Source organism: Anopheles funestus, chromosome 2RL (assembly GCF_943734845.2).
Source record: "Anopheles funestus chromosome 2RL, idAnoFuneDA-416_04, whole genome shotgun sequence".
NCBI classification, from domain to species: Eukaryota; Metazoa; Arthropoda; class Insecta; order Diptera; family Culicidae; genus Anopheles; species Anopheles funestus.
Genome location: NC_064598.1, coordinates 53,869,453 through 53,889,224, shown reverse-complemented (window position 1 = coordinate 53,889,224; position 19,772 = coordinate 53,869,453). Strand labels below are relative to the sequence as shown.

At 41.7% G+C, this 19,772-nt stretch overlaps 3 protein-coding genes across 12 annotated transcripts in view; all 3 read left to right on the top strand.

Moving 5' to 3' along the window:
* The first annotated feature begins 16 nt into the window (after positions 1-16).
* Positions 17-2,487, top strand: LOC125761040 (lipase member H-like). The gene is made up of 2 exons (XM_049421798.1): positions 17-1,375; positions 1,442-2,487. The coding sequence occupies exons 1-2, from the start codon at positions 1,318-1,320 to the stop codon at positions 2,386-2,388; spliced, it is 1,005 nt and encodes a 334-aa protein (XP_049277755.1). The 5' UTR covers positions 17-1,317; the 3' UTR covers positions 2,389-2,487.
* Positions 2,488-2,712: 225 nt separating this feature from the next.
* Positions 2,713-9,892, top strand: LOC125761036 (segment polarity protein dishevelled). Of its 8 annotated transcripts, none has more exons than XM_049421790.1 (4): positions 2,713-3,038; positions 4,014-5,947; positions 6,311-6,346; positions 6,986-7,206. In XM_049421790.1, exons 2-4 carry the CDS (start codon positions 4,273-4,275, stop codon positions 7,000-7,002), a joined length of 1,728 nt encoding a protein of 575 aa, XP_049277747.1. In that variant the 5' UTR covers positions 2,713-3,038; positions 4,014-4,272; the 3' UTR covers positions 7,003-7,206. The 8 variants fall into 8 exon arrangements, with proteins under 8 accessions (XP_049277747.1, XP_049277746.1, XP_049277743.1 ...); XM_049421789.1 differs by having other exon boundaries at positions 4,014-5,968; XM_049421786.1 differs by lacking the exon at positions 6,986-7,206 and adding an exon at positions 7,496-9,892 and having other exon boundaries at positions 2,714-3,038.
* Positions 9,893-10,700: 808 nt separating this feature from the next.
* Positions 10,701-19,772, top strand: part of LOC125761029 (uncharacterized) — a 162,196-nt gene continuing 153,124 nt past the window's right edge. For 2 of the 3 annotated variants that reach the window (XM_049421768.1, XM_049421767.1), the window contains exon 1: positions 10,701-12,247. The gene's annotated coding sequence lies outside the window, so the exon portion shown is untranslated. The remainder of the gene's footprint in view (positions 12,248-19,772) is intronic. The other variant, XM_049421769.1, reaches the window with a different exon arrangement.

Below are 19,772 nucleotides of genomic sequence, written 5' to 3'. Positions count from 1 at the left end.
GAAATCTTCGGATGATCGGTATCACATAAGATGGTCATGCCACAAAAATGGTTGTTTTGAGACGAATGTTTATTATTAATATCCCCGAATTTAACCATGATTAATTGAAGTGTAGAGTTAACAGAAGATGAAGCTTTAGTTTCTATTTTTGTTGCAAACCGGAATGCATCTTCATAATCTGCATTGTTTGTTTTTAATGTTTCCAATTACTCTGTTAGGATAATGTAAAACTTCGATCCGAAAATAAGCTGGCTCTCGAGACAGGCAACACAACAAACACAGGCCATGTTTCATGTTTCTGTGTCAAACATAAACAGTGCGTAACAGAGCGTACGAGATCGAAACGAAATTGCATTTCAATCTATACCGACCCGTCCCCCCCTTGTCAATAATCATACTCAATCGAAGGCGATCAGTAATAACTGATCAGAGAAAATAAAACAAAAATGTTTCAAATGAAACCAAAAACCATCAGTGAAATGGAAATGGAATGGTGGAATGTCCATTTTCAGCTGGTAGCGGTTGTTACTCCTACGGCATCGTTACGATCGATTAGCAACTGTCCTCCATCTCCCGAGAGTTGCTTTCATTGGCATCATTGCTTCAAATTTAGGTGAATAGTGCCAACGATCGCGATGTATCGCTTCCCTTTTGAAAAGAAACATTGAAAGAATAGCTACAAACGAAGGCTCTAAACACAAGGAACAGGTTTCCCGATAGTGTCCATTAACGGACAAAGGTACATTAAAACTATCCACCGTACCACCAAACATACGGTCTGTTTGGTCAAACGAAGCCAGACCTGCTGCGGGAATCCTCATGGATGCGGAGTAATTTTCTTCATCCCGCGGAATTTGTTACCCCATTCCGGTGGCGGTAGCGTGTGGGCAACCATCTGGATGTAGGTTACGAGAAAACATCAATCCGTGCAGAATCGACCGTAATGAGTTTCCGTGAACCTGGTCCCTTTGTGGTAAAATAGCTGTGATAATTACGAACCGCTGATCTTACCAAAGATTATCCACATTCTGGTAGCTATTCTTCTTGTCCGTGTGTATGTGTTGCTATATTTGTAGACGAGACGCTTCATTAACGGAAACAAACCGAAGAACTGCCATTGATAATCGAGCATCACACGGCCAATGAACAGGAGATAACGCTGCATTATGTTGTGTGGAACTCTTTTTTTCTGCGTTAGAAAGTTATCACCAATGGATGAACGGAGTATGGGGGTAAAATTCTTTAGTTTATAATCTCGTTTCATTACATCAACATCAACTCCGAGAGTGTCTAGTAAAAGTTTAGCTGGAAAGGAAGATGTTGCCAAAGTCAAGCTACTTTTTGATATTTGTACTGTTGGTAATTTTTTTCGCCGGTATTTATCGATCATTTCATTCGAAATATTTTGACCAATACTTTTAAACTAATATTACACATTCAGCAGGATTGTTGCCAACCAAACGTAGACCGATTCTTTACAATCGGCTGACGTTCAACTACACCGAAGAAAGCTCGTCCTGGTATTGTGATGATGTGTTCTTTAACGTTTTGAAACGGCACATCAGCACTTATGGTGATGCTGAAGTTTCCGAAGATCACCGTTTTTTACATAACTTGAGTTCCAGTGAGCCGGCCAATATTAGTTTCCATCTGTTTACGCGACAAAACCCTGCCATCAGCCAACGGTTAGTACCGACGGTGGAATCGATTAATGGTTCCTTTTTCAATGTTTCCCGACCAACACGTGTGATCGTGCATGGATTCTGCAACTGCCAACACTCCGACTTCTGCCAGAGTGTCAAAGATGCTCTATTGTTTGCGAATGATCTCAACATTATTTCCATCGATTGGAGTGATACGGCTGGTTTGTTGGATTACATTCTGCTAAGGCTGAGGCTGGATCAAGTTGCTGTATCACTGGCGAACTTTGTAGATTTTCTACACAACTCGACAAACCTTGACACCAACCAAGTGCATCTTATTGGCCATAGTATGGGAGCGCATCTTGCTGGATTGACCAGTAAGCGGGTTACTACCGGGCGTGTAGGAGCGATTGTTGGCCTTGATCCGGCTGGACCTCTATTTTCCAGTAAGGATCCCTCAGCACGGTTGGACAGAACCGATGCGGAATACGTAGAAGTGATTCACACTAATGGAGGTACCCTGGGAATGTACGATCCGATTGGAACAGCCGATTTCTATCCGAACGGAGGCAAACATCAACCCGGATGCTTGCCATGGATTTTTGGAAGTATGATTACTGACAACGACACTACTAGTAGGAACAGGAGTAGATTTATTTTTGTTTGCTTTTATTTCAGTGTCCTGTTCACATGGTCGAGCGTGGGAGCTGTATGCGGAATCAATTTATACTCCGGTTGGTTTTAAAGCCGTTCCCTGTGATAGCATTCAACAAATCGAAGAAAGTGTGTGCCGAATCGATCTTCCAAAGGTGGATATGGGTGGTGAACCTGTTAATATCACAAAATCGGGTCTCCACGTCCTTTCGACCAACAATCGGTTCCCGTATGCCAGGGGATAGGCTTCATAAGAAATAAATGTATAAAAGAAAAATAAATTAAAACATCTCTTTCATCGATGAAAAAATAACGAGTGTTTTATAATTCGAGAAAAACAATTTCGAAAGATTAAAAACCTCAACAATGTTCAGCTGGCAACACTGACCGAGCAGTCAAGAAATACCGATTCTGAACGTCAACATGAAAGACCAGCAGCCCCGTACAGTGTGCGGTGAGGAACTGTCATTCCGCAACAAAAACTTTTGCCTACAATTCAACAAAGCCCGAGAATTGTGAACTTTTCTCATGAAAAAGTGCATCTAATCTGCTGCATTTCGGTGAAATACGTTCGGAAAGCGTTGCAGCATCCGCGGCTCGTGTGGTTTCAGCCGTAAAACATGGCTTGCACCGTGTGGAACGTTGCGTTGTATTGTGGTTCATAGTGGAAGTGATCTGGTGGTAGAAGATGCCTGACGTCACGCACAGGTCGACGACGACGGCTGTGCTGTTTCTTGGAAGGTGTGTATCTTCAAGCCATAGTATTCGTTATCTTCTGGCCATAGTTCGTGGCAGGTGTATATTTCCAGCACGGGATCATTCTGTTCCTTATTCAACATGGAACGGCAGCAACAGGAAACTTTTGTTTTTCTGGTTGCATTGTTCTTCTTCTTCGTGTTCTTGTGTGTAATTTTCGAGCTGTCACTCCTGCGCCTGCACGAAGGCAATCATGGTGGACGCTACAAAATATCGATAAATAAAGCAAACCCTACTGCATACGAAAACACGGGCTGGGTTACGGAGTGGAGAAAGAGAAAACAACATAAATGCATCTGCAACGCTTTTGCCATGCCGTTGCCTTCAGAATTCATTATTTAGAATGATTCTTATAATCACCGGTTCGTTACCGAAGTGCTAAAGTTGAATTTCCTGTTCTGGGGCAATGCAAATAAATGCCCCCGGGCCACAATCTTCTTTCCACCTCCCTTTCGTCGCTCTGCAGTGTTTCGATGGGGCAGGTTAGTGGTACCGTGACACCCATCGGACGACGAGTGCATCACCATTTGCCCTCATGAAGGGACATCTATACGCACGTTTTGTATCGTCTGATTCCGACACAGACGAGACACCGTTTATCGTCTCCCATGCCTGGCCGATACCGAAACCGTTAGCTTCCGCGGTACCGATTGCAACTAGAGCACTTCCTACGGTACCGATTAGCATTCCGGTTTGGAATAACCCCGTGGTGGTATGCCAATGAGATCGGTTGTAATCATCACCTGATTGTCGTCTATTGCACGAGTCTTTAGGTGGCTAATCGCTAACTTAATGGTGTATGGGGAAACCGGATGATCCACTTGTAGATTCACAATGCATCAATGAACCGCTTTCGCAGTGAATTGACATCGCATTTGGCTGCATAACCTCCAGTAGAACTATCGTTAACGCCAGTCGGAACAAAATAATTACATTTTCTTTTATTTGTTTTTTTTTCAGATATGTGCTTCGACAGTATTGGTTTTAGAGTCGCCCAAATTTAGCCAAAACAAAGTCACGCGAACAGTGCAACAAGAACTAGAGCTGCAAACAGAAAACCTAAACAAGAAATTGTTTATAAAAAGTGTCATACAAGTGCCGGGAAGAACATTTGTGTCGCTAGTTACGGGCAACATAAAACCGTTGTGAATAAGAGAGCGGTCTTCGTGTGAGACCACTGATTACGTGCAGTGCTTGCTATAGGTACACTGAATTCACGATGGACGATAAAAACTCAACCGGAAGTGGCGGAGGAGGTGGTGGCAGCAGCACAGGTGGTGGAAGTGGTGGCGGTGGTGGCGAAACGAAAGTGATCTATCACATCGACGATGAAACGACACCGTACCTAGTGAAGATACCGTTACCGGCGCCACAGGTGACACTGAAAGACTTCAAGCTGGTACTGAACAAGCAGAACATCAACTACAAATACTTTTTCAAATCGATGGATGCGGACTTTGGCGTGGTAAAGGAGGAGATCGCGGACGACTCGACCATTCTGCCGTGTTTTAATGGAAAGGTCGTTTCGTGGTTGGTCACTGCGGACGGCTCAAATCAGTCCGACTGTTCCGAGCTGCAGCCAACGGAGATGATCGATGGACGACCAACATTGGCCCAGCTGCGCAGTATGAATAAACCGACGATGAACAATATGATGAATATGCCAATGAATCCGCTCACCTACCAGTCGGCATCGGTCGTATCGAGTGATCTTGATTCGACCAGCCTCTTTGAAACGGAAAGCGAAATAACGCTCGATCGCGACATGACGGAGTGCAGCAGCGTGCAGCGGTTGCAAGTACGCAAGAAGCCCCAGCGGCGTAAAAAGCGCGCCCCATCGATGTCACGCACTTCGTCCTACAGCTCGATCACCGATTCGACGATGTCGCTCAACATTATCACGGTGCAGATTAACATGGATACAGTGAATTTCCTAGGCATCTCTATTGTGGGACAGTCGAACCGGGGCGGCGATGGTGGCATTTACGTCGGTAGCATAATGAAAGGAGGTGCGGTTGCACTGGATGGGCGAATCGAGCCGGGTGACATGATACTGCAAGTGAACGACGTGAACTTTGAGAACATGACCAACGACGAAGCCGTCCGGGTGTTGCGTGAGGTAGTGCAAAAACCGGGCCCAATCAAGCTAGTGGTGGCCAAATGCTGGGACCCAAACCCGAAGGGATATTTTACGATTCCGCGCACCGAACCGGTACGACCGATCGATCCGGGTGCGTGGGTAGCACACACGGCGGCACTACGCTCGCAGGATACGATCAACACCGATCTGCCCGAATCGGTGCTTGAACGCCTGCATGCCGATATGGACATGAAAGATATTGTACGTGCAATGACAAAGCCCGACAGTGGGCTTGAGATTCGTGACCGCATGTGGTTGAAGATCACCATCCCGAATGCATTTATCGGTGCGGACGTTGTCAACTGGATACTGGAACACGTGGACGGTATAGGCGATCGTAGGGAGGCTCGCAAGTACGTCTCAGTGATGTTGAGGCGTGGCTATATCAAGCATACGGTCAACAAGCTAACGTTCTCGGAACAATGCTATTACGTCGTCGGTAATGGCATCCGACAGGATATCTCGAACATGTCGCTCGAGGACACGGAAAGCATGCTGAGCGACATCGCGCCACTGCCGAATCCGCCAATCTACATGACGTACTCCGGCAACTACAACCCGTCGCATGGCTATCAACCGATCCAGTATGGGTGCACCGGTGAGCGGCATCCGTCGTCCGGATCGAGCAGCTCAGATATCCTCACGAGCAAGGACACGTCGGCATCCCAGAGTGACCTTGCAGCCGTCATACAGCAGACCAACCAGATGACGATCGCGAACGCATCGAACAAATCTTCCGGATCCTCGAACCGCGGTAATGAGCAAGACATTTCAGGTACTTCATTTTTTCGGTCCATTTCCATCCACCCTTCACGTGCTCTTTACGACACTTTTTCCTTTATGCTGTGTCGCACTGCAAAACACTACCACACTATACATGCGAGCTGGGTGAAAGCAACGACGCAACAAACGTTTTCTACATTTGTGTCCGCTTTTAGCTCACATCTCAGTACAAAAGTCGCTTCTCAGTGAATTATTTTCTTTGTCTCGAATGGATACTTTACGCTCTTCTTTGCTATTTGCGTTGGATTATGGAGGTTTTATTCGTTATTTGTTTTGCATATGATTTTGTTTTTATTTCGTCTTAAATGTTTCCCCCTTTTCTATCACTCTTCAGCTACACTTCGTTTCGGTGAAGGAAAAAGCAACGGAGGTAGTGTCGGATTGTTTTTTTTACTTTCGAAGTATTTGTTAGTTTTGTAACATTAGACAGTGTGTGTGGTTTTTCGGCTGCAATTACTAACAGTACAACATTTTACAATTGCTAAGAAACAAGCAAAAAATCTGTTGTTGTTTAATATCCTAACATTTTATCTATAGTGAGCTCTATTTACCTCACTTTTAATTTATTATTTTATTTATTATTAGTATCTAATTTCTCTCTTATTTATTCGCATACAATGTACTCCTCGTAAACTTTGCTTTTTACATTTTTAATATTAGTATCTAATTTCTCTCTTATTTATTTTCATACAATGTACTCCTCGTAAACTTTGCTTTTTTGTTTTGAAACAAGTAAAAAAGACTGAGCATGGGACTTACTTCTTTTGTGTATCTACTTCGTACACTCAACTTTGTTGCAACATATTTCGTGTTTTATTCACAATTTCCTAATTTTGTTTCACATACATTTCATAACTTTTCATTTCATAAAATGCTTTATTTTTCACATACCTTTACTACCTTACATCCTGCATCTTGCATCGTTCGCACCCTCATGTTTCGGGTTATCTATGATCCGCACCATCAGCAAGCATTACACGAATTTTCTTTGTTAATTTTTTACTTTCAGTTTTGAGCTATTTATGATTTGCTTTCATTTCGATTCTTTTTCAAATAATTTAACCAAACGATATAAAATGAACGGAACACACGAATGTCCCCCCACCACCATCTTCACCACAACAACAACAACAACAACAACAAATCTGCAACAACATTATTTTCAACAACAACAACAAAAAATACTATGAAAACATTTTCATCATCACAACAACCACCTTCACCACCAAACACCAAAAAAATAAAAACCGACACCTACCAAATCCCGCACCGATTGATAAATGATACAAAACTATTGTAAATGATTGGAAATGAAATGCATTTATAATTAATATTGGTGTGGCGCGGTAACTTCTCCTACCTTTGCCGCCCGAACGCTGCGCCAATCATCCTTTTTTTACAAACGTTTACCCCAACCTGAACCAACCTCGTTTTCTCGTTCTACCATCATCACATCGTACCGTTCCGTTTGTGATGTTCTATTTTCTTCGGTGTGGGGGCACACTGCATGACACTGCAGACTTTAAGACAACGAGAGTGGGCAGCGGCGGTGGTGGCATCGGTGGCAAGCTGATCAGCACGAACGATGACGAGGGATATGAGGACAGCATCTACTTCCAGCATCAACCGATGCAACCGACTCTGCAGCATCAGCAGCAGCAGCAGCATCCACTACAGCATCAGCAATCGTTCGGCCGGAATGGCAGTGGCCGAAAGGAACCGGGACACATCTACAACAATCAGTAGGGCAAGTAGGGCAGCAATAGCAGCAGAAAACGGGTGTACCGTCTTGTGGTGGGTGCGTGCGTGTGAGTGTATGTTTATGGTAAGATATGGTTTTTTTCACCGGTTGGTCGGTTTTCCGGTGTGAAGTAAAAGCCAAAATCATAAGAACCTCACACAAAACCATGAACAAAAAAAAACAGACACACAAGCGACACAACAGCAACAGAAGGAGTAGATTTTGGGACGAACAGAACCTTATCCCACAGTTTTAGAGTAAAAAAAATCATCGTGAGAAGTAAATTGTGTCGTGCAATCCTGCAAACGGACGGCGACATTCGTCGACTGGTGGTATGGAGCAAGCATGTTGGGCACACGGGGTGAGCACTCACCGTATTCAAACTATATTGGAAAAGCAGGGAAAACCACTGAGTATAAGTTAGAAAACAAAAGGAAAATTGCTAAACTAACTCTGGGACATACGACGAGTGTGGCAGCAGCAGCTAAAGTAAGCTAAGGAGCAAGTCTCTTGTAGGCTAGTCGGCAGCAACATGCGAAAAATGCATCCTTTGCCAACGCTAGACGATATCCTTAAAAGAGTTGGAAGTTGGGTGAGAGGATGCCAAGCGGCGTGAGACGAACATTGACAATGTTCGCAAACAGGGAAGCAGGGATTGGATAGAAGCTACTAATAGTAGAGCATTTTCGTAGGGAAAAACATTTTTTTCCTCGTTTCATTGTAATTCCTCTGACACATATATGTTGTTTTACTTTGTCGACTGATGCCAATGTTTTTACAAGGCTTTCCTGAATTAATTTTCTCCTTTTTAAATGTTTGTCGTTTTGCGCCATCGTTTAATTTCCATTCGTGTAGAGTGTTTCCCCAACCCCAAACGCCCTTTTTTTCCTTTCCTGTTTTTCTATGTCGTTTCTTTCGTTTGTTTTAGGTTCTTCTACTGTTGTACATCTATGTTCATTGAGATTTTATCGTTTGTTTGTAACGTCTTTACACCGCAAAACGATTATTTTACGTTCGCTTCCGAAACCATTGTAAATGTGTTTATTATTACGAATATTATTAATATTATATTATGATTATACTTGCGAATATCAATTATTTTAAACAAAAGGTAAAAAATATATATACATATTTTACAAAATGGAATAAAAACGTTAGAATATTTATACCGGAACTGATGCTAAGCTATATATTCGAGACGTAAACGGTGGGAATTTAATCTTAAACAAAAGCGTAAAAAATGATATACAGTTAGTGCGAGTGAACGAAGGAAAAGAAACACAAACTATAAGTTTAAGCAAATTATACGAACAGCTTGAGGAAGTTAGCTGAAGCTGAAAAGGAACCTAAAACTGAATACACAATTAAAAATTAACTTTAAACCACTCACTTGTACACATGCATGCACATTATCATGCAGTTTTGGTATCGTGAAACACCTTCCTTGTCGGTGCACTTGCATCGCGTTCGGAAAAGTCAGTGTATGTTGTAGAGTAACTGTTTCAACAGAACAATCCACACATCTGTGCACGATGATTGCAATCGGAAGTTACATTTCGATTATGAGTATTTTAGTTTTTGGTTAGCACTACATTCGAACGGACAATTGCATTTACGTTTCACCCACCACTTGGTATGGTCTGACAACAAAAAAAAACCGGAGGAATTAATAAGAGTAATAGTTTTCGCCGTAGTAATGAGGAATTCTTTTTTTATGTTATTACACACGATACAATGAAACTATTGCGATTGCGAAAAACATGTGGCCAAAAATTTCTACATACGTAATTCCTCGCAACCCGTCGTTTCTGCGGATGTGCATCCCTTGGTCGTGCCACTGGCGGAACATTGAATAGATTGAAAACAGTGCGTTGGGTTTTACGGATTCCGATTATATACGAATTTAATGTATGGAGCGTTATTGTAGCGAGTCTTTATGAACTACAAACACAACATGTGACCATAGGGACGAACTAGCTGAAGGAAACTTAATCGAAAATAAATGTGAGCACGAAAGAAAACAAAAGAAAAGCAACAGCACGTGAATGCGTGACAATGGGATAAACATAAAAAGGGTCCTAAGAAGATAAAAGTGTGCAGAGTAGACATGAATGCCGGATGATGCAGGAAGAATAATGGAAAGTAATAAATTGAATGAAATAATTGAACTTGTAACACATGACTGTTGTTCATATTAATCTAGTCGAAAGAAACGCATGGCATCTTGACGCCAAAATGGTTGTCGTTGTATCATCATGTAAAGTGTTTCTTTTAATGTTTTGCCCGGCTTTTTGTGCCCAGTGTCCAACGTTATCCAACTAACTTGGTAACTTGGTTAAGAAGCATTTTTAAAAAACTGTGGCTGCGGTGGTATATCATGAACTTATTTGTTACGTTATCATAGATAGTTTGATAAACTTAGCTATATTAGTAAAATGTATTACTTATTAAAATTATAATTATGATTTATAGAATTACTTGACGTGATTAATTACATCTCGTATCGTTCGCCTACGCGGAACGAAACACTGATATTCAGCTGATATGCTGATTCCGATATTACCAATAGTATCGCTACTGTGCAACAGATGGCGCTGAGTTTATCATTTTCCCTGCTGATGATGATGACTGGACGATGAACTACACAATCAGACGTTTCATATTTGCTGTTTGGGTAGTTCCTTCCAAGCCCGTGTTATTTTTGACAGGTGCATACCACAATTGCAAAATAGTTTTGTTGTGCACATTCAATATCACGCTTATCTCAAATAAAAAAGTGTTTTAATCAACTTGAGCTTAATTTGTCATTAGTGCAGACGATTCAATGCATTCATTAGCTAAATTAGCTAGAAGAGCTTTGAACGAGAGAATCATAATTTTCTTTTTAACGACCGGGTTAGCTACTGTCAAAAGTCGTGATTCGTAAATGCAGCTTGCACAAAACTGAACATGGCCCAGCCTTTGTGGTGTTCTGTCACTGGTACTGTCATTTGCGGGTTTTGTTTGTGTTGTGCGCGCATGTGTGTGTGTGTTCGATTTTGTTGGGTTGTCGCAAGGACGAAACAGCTCGCTCCTCCGATTTTCCGAAATTGTGGTGCAACGAACGAACCGGAGTGTCCGCGACCGGTCGCAAAGGACGCCGGAAGTGTCCGGCGATCTTACGGTGCCGGAGTACGATCGTCCCAATCGCAAGTGGGTAGTTTAAGTGAAAAACAAATTTTCTTCTGTCCCGAATAAGGGGCGCATCCCGCAATAGGGTTGTGCCGTAGGACGGAAAGAGAGCGTACCTCTTTGTGTGCTGTTTCTCGTTCGCTCTTGCGCACGCGCACGTTCTGTGTGTGTAGTGTTCGAAGCCGAGCAGGGGAAAAGTTGCATCAAAGCAAGCAGAGTGGTAGAGAGTGCGTGTTTAGGTGTTTACCGAAAGGGAAGTTAAGAGGAAGTCTGTGAGAAGGGTGGTCACCTCCCGCATCTCATCCGTGGCTTTGATTGTGCGCTGCGGTTGTCGCGCTGTGTGCGTGTGTGTGTGTCATGGCGCGTCTCGTAGCATCCGCGTACGCGAGCGAAAAGCTGATTCAGGGTGGCTGGCGTGATCGGCAGAGAGGAGATATAAAATAAACATCTCCATTGACGCGAAGTGACAGCGCGGTTGCTGCGTTGGTGTGCAGCAGCAACGAAGCTGCAAGAAGTATGCCGAAAGAAAAACCATGCCCCAACCCCATGATGACAACGAAATCCAAGTGGTTTAGGAAAGAAGAAGGAAACGAATTACTAACCGCGGAAAAGTGTCATTTCCATGGATAAAGAGAAGTGAAAGAAGCGCGTACCGCTTACACTACAATCAAAGTCGAACATCTCCCAGCGAGATACATCGAACATATTAAAGAAGTTGTGCCGAGTTGGAAACGCAGTGTCGAAAAGCATTTCGAATACAGCTGCAGCCATACGAATTGCACATTTCGTAGCGACGACAGTGCACATTTGCATCTGTTTGTGCAGTGTCAAAGTGAAGTTGCGAGTGTGGCAGAAGAAAACAAAACGGGCCTGCCGATTAATACCTAACAAATCTGAATCCGCTTATGAGTGGTTTTTGTGCGTGTTGAAGTTTTTAGTGCGAAGTGCACGGGCAATAAATTCTCGTTCACGTTTCTGTTTTCGGCATTTCCAAGTCAATTGTTGCTGTTTCCTGAGTGCGTGTGTGTGTGTACACCGTGAGTGTATGCGTGTGTAGGTTTGTGTTGTTGTTCGTGCATCTGCTTGTTTTTCTTGTGGAGTTTTCCTCCGTTTTTCACAAGTTCGCCGATCACATTCCCTGCCCAGCCATCAGCCTATTTACAGGGGAAAACGAAGGGAGTTGGCACTCTCACCACAAATCATCATCTCGGCAAGCCGCGCGAGAAAGATGGCGCCACATCATGGAATGTAATCTGTTGGTTTCGCGGCTTAAACGAATCATACGCTTAGCACCGAGCGCGTTGAAAACGGATTAATTCTACTTAGCTCTGCTTCGTATACCGTCTTCTTCAGTCGAAGGTAAGCCAACATGAAACCACTCGTACCGATTTGCATGTTTCCTTTAGAACTCGATCGTTGGTAATGGTTTACAAACTATTGCTGGTAACGGGAATGGAAATCACTGCTTACGGCAGGCATTATTTCCTTTTTTTTCCTCTTCCCAAGATCCATACTGACACCCGAATCTTGACGTACTAGATTGTTTTTTTTTTTGTTCTAATATGACGGCATTTCAAATCACGTTGATAACATACGGATGCGATGACAGCCCATCACAATTTTGGCAAACATGTTTTCCTGTTCTAATTTGCTCAACGTCTGTGGTCGGCAAAGTCCAGTCCCCGTCCCTCCAGTTGACCATCGATATCCAGGAATATTATTTATTTACCTCTGTTATAATTAAACTTTTGAAGGTTTCATATATAAAGATTGAGGAAAACATTGAATTCATAAATTCCCTTATTTCATGTGTATCCCAGGTATTTCATTTTAATTTGGTATACTCCAGAACACTAGTCTCTTTTGATCTGCATTTGCTAGTGGATAGTTAAGTCTGTAACTTGAACTGAATATGTAGTTCTATGTAGTATGAAAAGATGGATAATTTAGTTCCAACTTACATCAAATGTCGTGCTAAATTGTTTGAGGCTCTCATAGGTCTTCTGTCAATGTATCCTTTTCGCTGGAAGCAATAACTCCATCTTTCATAGTTCATCTAGAATCGAAATACACATTAATGATTAAAACATTATTTTTGGATTTCTAACTTCAGTTACTTTCATCAATCAGAGGGGATCATCAAAACCTAAATCACTTTAATGTGGTCATCTTATTAGAAAAATGTGCCAGCTCCTGTGCTAACATTTTTTAGATTCGCAATTTTTTACTTTCTAAGAATACGCAATTGTGTTCTTTTGTTTGCATTTTTGTTGCATTCTTCCACTTTGTATTCACAAAAAATCATTCGTCGACAATCGCTTATCAGGGCTCGCAAAAGTACAACAGATTGCGATTGCAAACATTAAGGGGAGCATTTAGTTTGTAGTTTATGAAATATTTGTGTGCGTAATGTTTTAAACATAAATTTCGGTTTATGAAAGATTTTATGATAGTTAGCAAAAAAATCAAACAGTCTCAATATTTGTTGGAATACGTACCAGGTTATCGTAGCCGTTTAGTGTATAATACTAAGATTTTTTAAAACTATAGTTTCTTAAGTAAATTGTTAAATATAATATATCCCATACCAATCTGGTACATTTGTATAATCCTAAGGCAAAGCATAATCTTCCGTAACACGTGATCTTCCACACTATGTCTTTTTTTTATTCAGGTAGAAGGGCCTGGCCGTATTGATCACATTATGTATTTTTGTTTGGTACAAAATTTAACACATAAGATTGTGGTGTGACACACACCTTTGCGTCAACCATGATCAATTCTCTTAATATTTTGCAATCTAAAAGGATTGCGATCTAAACATAATAGGGATATTCACTTTTACTTCTTAAGGTGAAAAATCCCTTTTACTTCTTCTTTTGAATGAATTAAAAACTGTATATCAATACCACGATGAAACTACGCCTGTTCAAAGTTTCCCTTTTTTAAATACAGTGGTATCTCGAGTATCTATCTATAAATCGTACCGTAATGTTACTCGGATCGTAAAGTAATTGTTACTTTTGAGATGTCGTTAATCCATTCTACCTCTAGATAAATACTTATTTCATGTTTGGAAAAAAATTGGCAACAAATACAAGTTGACAAAGGTATATTACCAAGTCAAATAATTACATTCAAACCTAATTTATTAATCTGTTAACAATGCTTACTTACATATTAGGCACTACAACCTAAGATCGTCATCAACGATCAACGATCTTGGTTTGATGCAGGAATCCTCTAAGTCACTTACGGTTGTGCGTCCAGCCATTTATTATATAGGCCTTTCTTGCGGACTTCTTATCAACATAAGGACAACCTTAAAGGACTCTACGGGCTAGTTAGTCCGGTGCCATTCGATTGACAATATCATCCTTTCGGGGCTACCGAATCTAATTCGCTGAACGATTCTGAGTTCATCTTACATTTCATTGACCTCGTCATCGTAACGATTCCTCCATTGTTCTTCCACACATAAGGGATTTAAAAATCCTTCTAACCATCTTCCTCTCGAATGGGGCTAAGAGAGTTTCGTCAGTTTTGGACAGAGTCCACATCTCAGAGGTGTATGTAAGTACAGAAACTGTAAAGTTTCTGAACAATCCTAACTTTTCTGGTCGAGACAGGTGGAGAAGTTTCCTCGGACTTCAGAAAGACCACTTAGCTGCCAGTATCCTGGGGGGTGCGTCAATGTCTGTACTGACGTTTTACCGAAGATTGGCGAAGTTTTGGACGACTTCAAAGAATGACTATATTGTCATATGCGATCTTGAAATCTATGAAGAAATGAAAGGAGTGGAGCTGTTGCTTCGTCGTCTTCTCCAAGATTTGCCGAATGAAGATTTTTTTGGTTAGCTAGTTACCCTCTTAGACGCTGCTCATGATCACGCTACTCCGTCTCAAACTTTGCTCCCATCTCAAAGCAATACATCGCACATTTTGCTGCTCGTATCTCAAAACACTCGTTTCTCGAGTCTGTTATTACTAGCATTAGTTGATCGTTTATGAGGAAACAGTCCGGATACAATTTAGTTTCGCTCCTGTCGCATGGAAAACAGGTGCTATTACTCTTAAATAATCCTACCCACAACTAAAATAGTATAATGATACGGTCAAACTAAGATTTTTCCATGTAGAAATTAATTTACATATATCGTCCGATGACTTTCTTGTAAAGAGATTATTGAAGAAGTCGTTGACGTTGTGGATGCTGTCAAAGAACAAATAAATCCTCATCTGAATATGAACCTTCATTTACACAGAGGATCGTGCATTCAGTATTGATGCGAATGAGTTACGAGATTGTTGTTTTATTAAATCTATACGTTTTTACAGCATTGTGGAAAACCGTGACTGAATTAGATGGGATATTGTTTTTCGCTGCCTGAATATCGCGAGAGCTGTTTTAAAGAACGCCCCGAAATAGAACGCCACACATCGGTAGAACGGAACAGCAATAAAAACAAAATGTAGCAACAAAAGGCAGAAAAATCGCTTCGACATATAGGGTAGGGCCCTTTAGCCGATATTTCGCTTCCGAATCGGGTGGAACCGGGTTTTCCAATTGAAGGACGAACATGGTAGTAAATGGTTCGCGTGCAAAACGTTGGACAGGTTAGTGGAGTTTCCGGGTCTGTAGTCGCTAAAAGACTGAGGGAGGGTTTTTTTTTTTTGTTAATATTTTCACTGCATTGCCACCGATGGAACGTTGTTGTGCAGTGTGAATGGTACGGGTGCAGTGGTTCACCATGCATTTATGTTGCAACGTACAAGTGGATATTTATTTTGCCCGTTCTCATATTTAGTTGTTATTTTTTTTGGTTGTCGCCGTTGTTGTTGTTGCTGCTGTTGATTGCAAACTGGGAATTTACAAAGTGCCAAACACAGACGATCCATGCCGATGTTCTAGCCTTACCAATCGAGAAAAGATACGCGGCACACCTTTCGGTATCATCGCGCGCACATGCCAAGGGTATGATGTATGCAGTTATGGGCTGTACGCCATGCGTTTTGCACCAGGAATCATGACTTTCAACTTCACCACTCAGTAGCGCCTTGATGTGTGTGAGTATGTGCCGAGTGAATTCATTCACACCACCCAAAGCACTAGAGTTCTTTAGCCCGCTCTAGTCGCAAAACACCTTCATAAATGCAGGTGTTGAAACGGAATGGGCTGGCGTTTACTGGACTGTTGTAGGCTTAACTAACTGCTACCGGTTTTCTTTTTGTTTTTCACCGAACGAAAAAAAAGCTGCGTGCTTACGTACTTTAACAATGCGAATTGAACAAGTCTTTACTCTGTGCGTCTTTTTGATTTTTCGCTCCAAGTCGCAGTACAACAGTGCTGGTGATGATGACGACGATGATAGTCATCGCATCAGTTTGTTGCAGTTTGTGAGCAGTACGGGAGACTTCTCCTGTTGCATCCTGCATCCGTGGGAAGTATGAAGGAAAAAAACCAACATGCAGAATGATGAACTCGTCGTCGTCTGGCACACCAGGCATGTACGGTTGTATGCGTCGCGCTAAATGATTCCTTCGCCCCTTATTTCCGTGGTTCTGCAACCGAGCACCGCGGTGGAGTAGCATGAGTGCTTCCTGTATGTTGCCGATTGTCGCTGATAATAATTCGTCTCACTGGCCCTCCTTTGGGAATTCAGTCGAGTGCGCATTCCCTTTCATTAGGGGTTCTTTCGCTACTCCCTCAGCAGCCCGGCTCATTCCCGGCGGGCTGTTTGTTCCTTTTAGTGGTTCTCTTGCAATTTTATCTACCATTTGCCTTCCCTGCTTTATCTGTGCCCTTCTGTACTTTCTGCGATGTGATGCCACGCTTCGGAATGTACGCCAAAGTCAAATGGAATAATTTGCTGAATGAGCATTACACAGAGAGATAGAGAGGGAGACAAAGAGAGAAAAAGAACGGATACATTTGATCAGGTTTTTTGCCCGTGTGGACGTTTCTTCTCACTGCATGGTGGCATTTTCTTTCAATTCCTTTTCGTTCGTTTCGGAAAAATCTTGAAACATCATCATTCTTGGCTAATGTGGTTCTGTAAGTTGCGCTTCCCATTTGCTTTTTTTGAGCTTAGTGATTGAACAAATTCCTAGTGCTTCATTGACTGTATGATCGTATTTCAACCATTCATTCGCACCTATCCGTATCTTGCCAGCAAGCAATCGAGTTTAGAATCGTAGCAATTTGATGATTCGGTGAAGTTCATCAATCTGAGAAGTCTAATCAACTACCAACATCCATCCCTGTAACGGAATGCAATGGCATCGTTACCTCTACACATTGACATAGAATTGAACTTGAAGAATGCGGAAGGTGTATTAGTATTTTAAACATTTGCCCTTTGTCTTGTGCTGAGTGTAACAAAACAGAAAAGCTGTATACGTTAAATACCAATGTAACAAAATTAGGCAAAAAAAAGTAAACATACTCTGTCCATATTCTGGTCGTTGAGAAATTTGAGTACGGCGTACGAACACAACCACAAAAAAGTTGAACCATGTTTAGGTTATAAATGAACTAACCTTGTCAGGTCTATCGGATCGCTAACTGAATGTGACAGCCTGCGAACAGTTCTCGTGCGATGGAATTATATATCCCACCAAGCCTGTATCAAATTTCTGCCACCAGCCAAGAATGATGTTGACACTCCATCGATCGGTTAGATGTGTGATAAAGGCGTAGAGCTGGTTTAGATTAATTGACTAAAGATCTTTAGTATAAATTGAGTATTTATTATTTTTATTAAGACTTAATATTTTATTAAGACAACTGTAATATATGTATAGGGTGTTCAATAAGTTCGAATACAACTTTTCAACGTTGTGTAGCTTTGTATCATGAGCATTCAGTGTAATGCTATTGGTGTCAGTTTTAGCGCCGTATATCCAATAACCGTTGGACATAATGTCAACTTGCTATCATCTGTTGTTTGGTTACTAGGCTCGATGAAAGAGTACTGCGACATTGTAGTAATTTTTTTCCCGAGAGATCAGCGACCCAGTGACATATTCGGGCGGTTGAAAAGTCATGGGGGAAGAGGAATTTCATTTACACCATCATCCATCGGTTCCGGGAGACGAGCTCGGCTAAGGATCATGTAAAATCCGGGCGGTTGCGTTCGGCAAGCACGCGAGCAGCCATCAAGGTGGTGAGGGAGAAGGTTCGCCAAAAAATGAACCGCTCGATCCAGAAAACCGTTTCTTATCTGCAGTTTCTAGGATGCAAGCCGTACAAGAAACGCAAGCTTCACGAAGTAACGTAGGCTACAGCTAAAAAGAGGCTAGGCATGGCCAAAGTGGTACTTTCGCGGCACGAAGATTTGGAGTTCACTGAGATTGGACAGCATCCCCAAATCCCTAATAAACATCACGCGATTTTAATACGCCGCGCCAGTGATTGTTTTGGAAGGTTTATCCCGGCGTTTGAAGCTCCCACTGGCACTTATCGAGAACGTGAAAACGTGAAAATCAACACAGCCTATTGTAAGCCTATAGTTCTGGATAAGGTTGTGGCACTTCGGGAACTGTACGGGATCATTACGTCTTTAAACTGGACGGTGCACCGGCCTACACGATGAATATCCTCCAAGCGTAGTGTCGAGAGATTATGACAGATTTTCTCAATAAGTCTTTGTGGTCTCCAAGCTCCCCGACCTTAACGCACTGGACTTTTTTGTATGGTCACACATGCTGGCCAAGTACAGGGCTGTTACAGCTAGCGCGTATTTTGCGTTTGGCGCGGATTTTGCGTTTCGCGCGGATTTCGCGCGTTTGTACCCTTTATCGGCGCGGATTTTGCGTAAATGTACAAAATAACGTCTAAAATCGTCATTATTTTTACTTCGGAGCAAATCTCCTCATAATCAAAATCGAAAAATTGCCCATTTTATCAATTCTGAATGCAGTGGACGTAATGGGAAAGCATACTCATTTTGTTTGTAGGACATAAGATGCAAAAAATGATTAAATATTTTGAACACCTATTTTCATCTCTGCCACTTACAAAAAAGTCTCGCGCTGAAATTTTCCAATATGGTTGAGTGTGTCATACTTCTCGCTCTGGCCAACTTCTCGCTCTGCCACATATGATATCAAACAAATAAAGCGAGAAAGCGTGCGGATTTGTTGGTAGTTTGGTGGATTGAAGAATTTCATTCGTACGGAGAAGCAGCAGGATGAAACGAATTTACGAATTTTTAATTCTATGATTATAGTGTGTAGCAATCTTTTACTGAGTATTTTTTTCTTAAACATTTTTTTAACATTGAACTAAGCTATTGAATCAGACTTCATGAAATTCCAGCATATTGGTAGTGCCAGACACAGAATATGGAATAACTATTAGTTTTGCATAGTACGTAATGATGAACTTTTACCAAATATTTTATTTATTGACTTTGTGGATTCTAGAAATTGGCAGTGTTAGAAAATTTCGTTTTTCGGAAATTTGCTAATTAATAATACTTTTTTTGCCGAACACCGATTAACAGACGTGGCTCGCTGGTGGCAAAAAAAGATATTTATTTGTCTCCGCAGGCGTTGTCTGCGATTTTTATGCATTTTTCCAAACTTCTTGTTTTTATCCTTCTTTTCTCCTGCTTGTGACAGGTCGTTGGGGCATTGTCTCCCTGGGAAATACAAGGTGTAGACTTAACAATTTGTTGCATCATAGGCAAAGCGGTTATTCAATTAATCATCATAGAGGGTTAATTAACTACATTTTGTTTCAAATGTTCCAACATCGGGTAAAAATAAACTGAGTACGTTTTTTCATTATCAATACCTTGATTCAATAATTCTATGAGTTACTTTCGTATTGGCGCGGATTTGAAAATCTGGCGCGGATTTCAAATGGGTTGTAACAGCC

Bases quoted from the DNA above. Each gene is read 5' to 3' on its own strand.
- LOC125761040 (XM_049421798.1), top strand. From the start codon at position 1,318: ATGTTGCCAAAGTCAAGCTACTTTTTGATATTTGTACTGTTGGTAATT. The intron at 1,376-1,441 runs GTATTTATCGAT...TTACACATTCAG, and splicing joins GTTGGTAATTTTTTTCGCCG to CAGGATTGTTGCCAACCAAA.
- LOC125761036 (XM_049421785.1), top strand. From the start codon at position 4,273: ATGGACGATAAAAACTCAACCGGAAGTGGCGGAGGAGGTGGTGGCAGC. The intron at 5,969-6,310 runs GTACTTCATTTT...ATCACTCTTCAG, and splicing joins TAATGAGCAAGACATTTCAG to CTACACTTCGTTTCGGTGAA. The intron at 6,347-7,495 runs GTAGTGTCGGAT...ATGACACTGCAG, and splicing joins TGAAGGAAAAAGCAACGGAG to ACTTTAAGACAACGAGAGTG.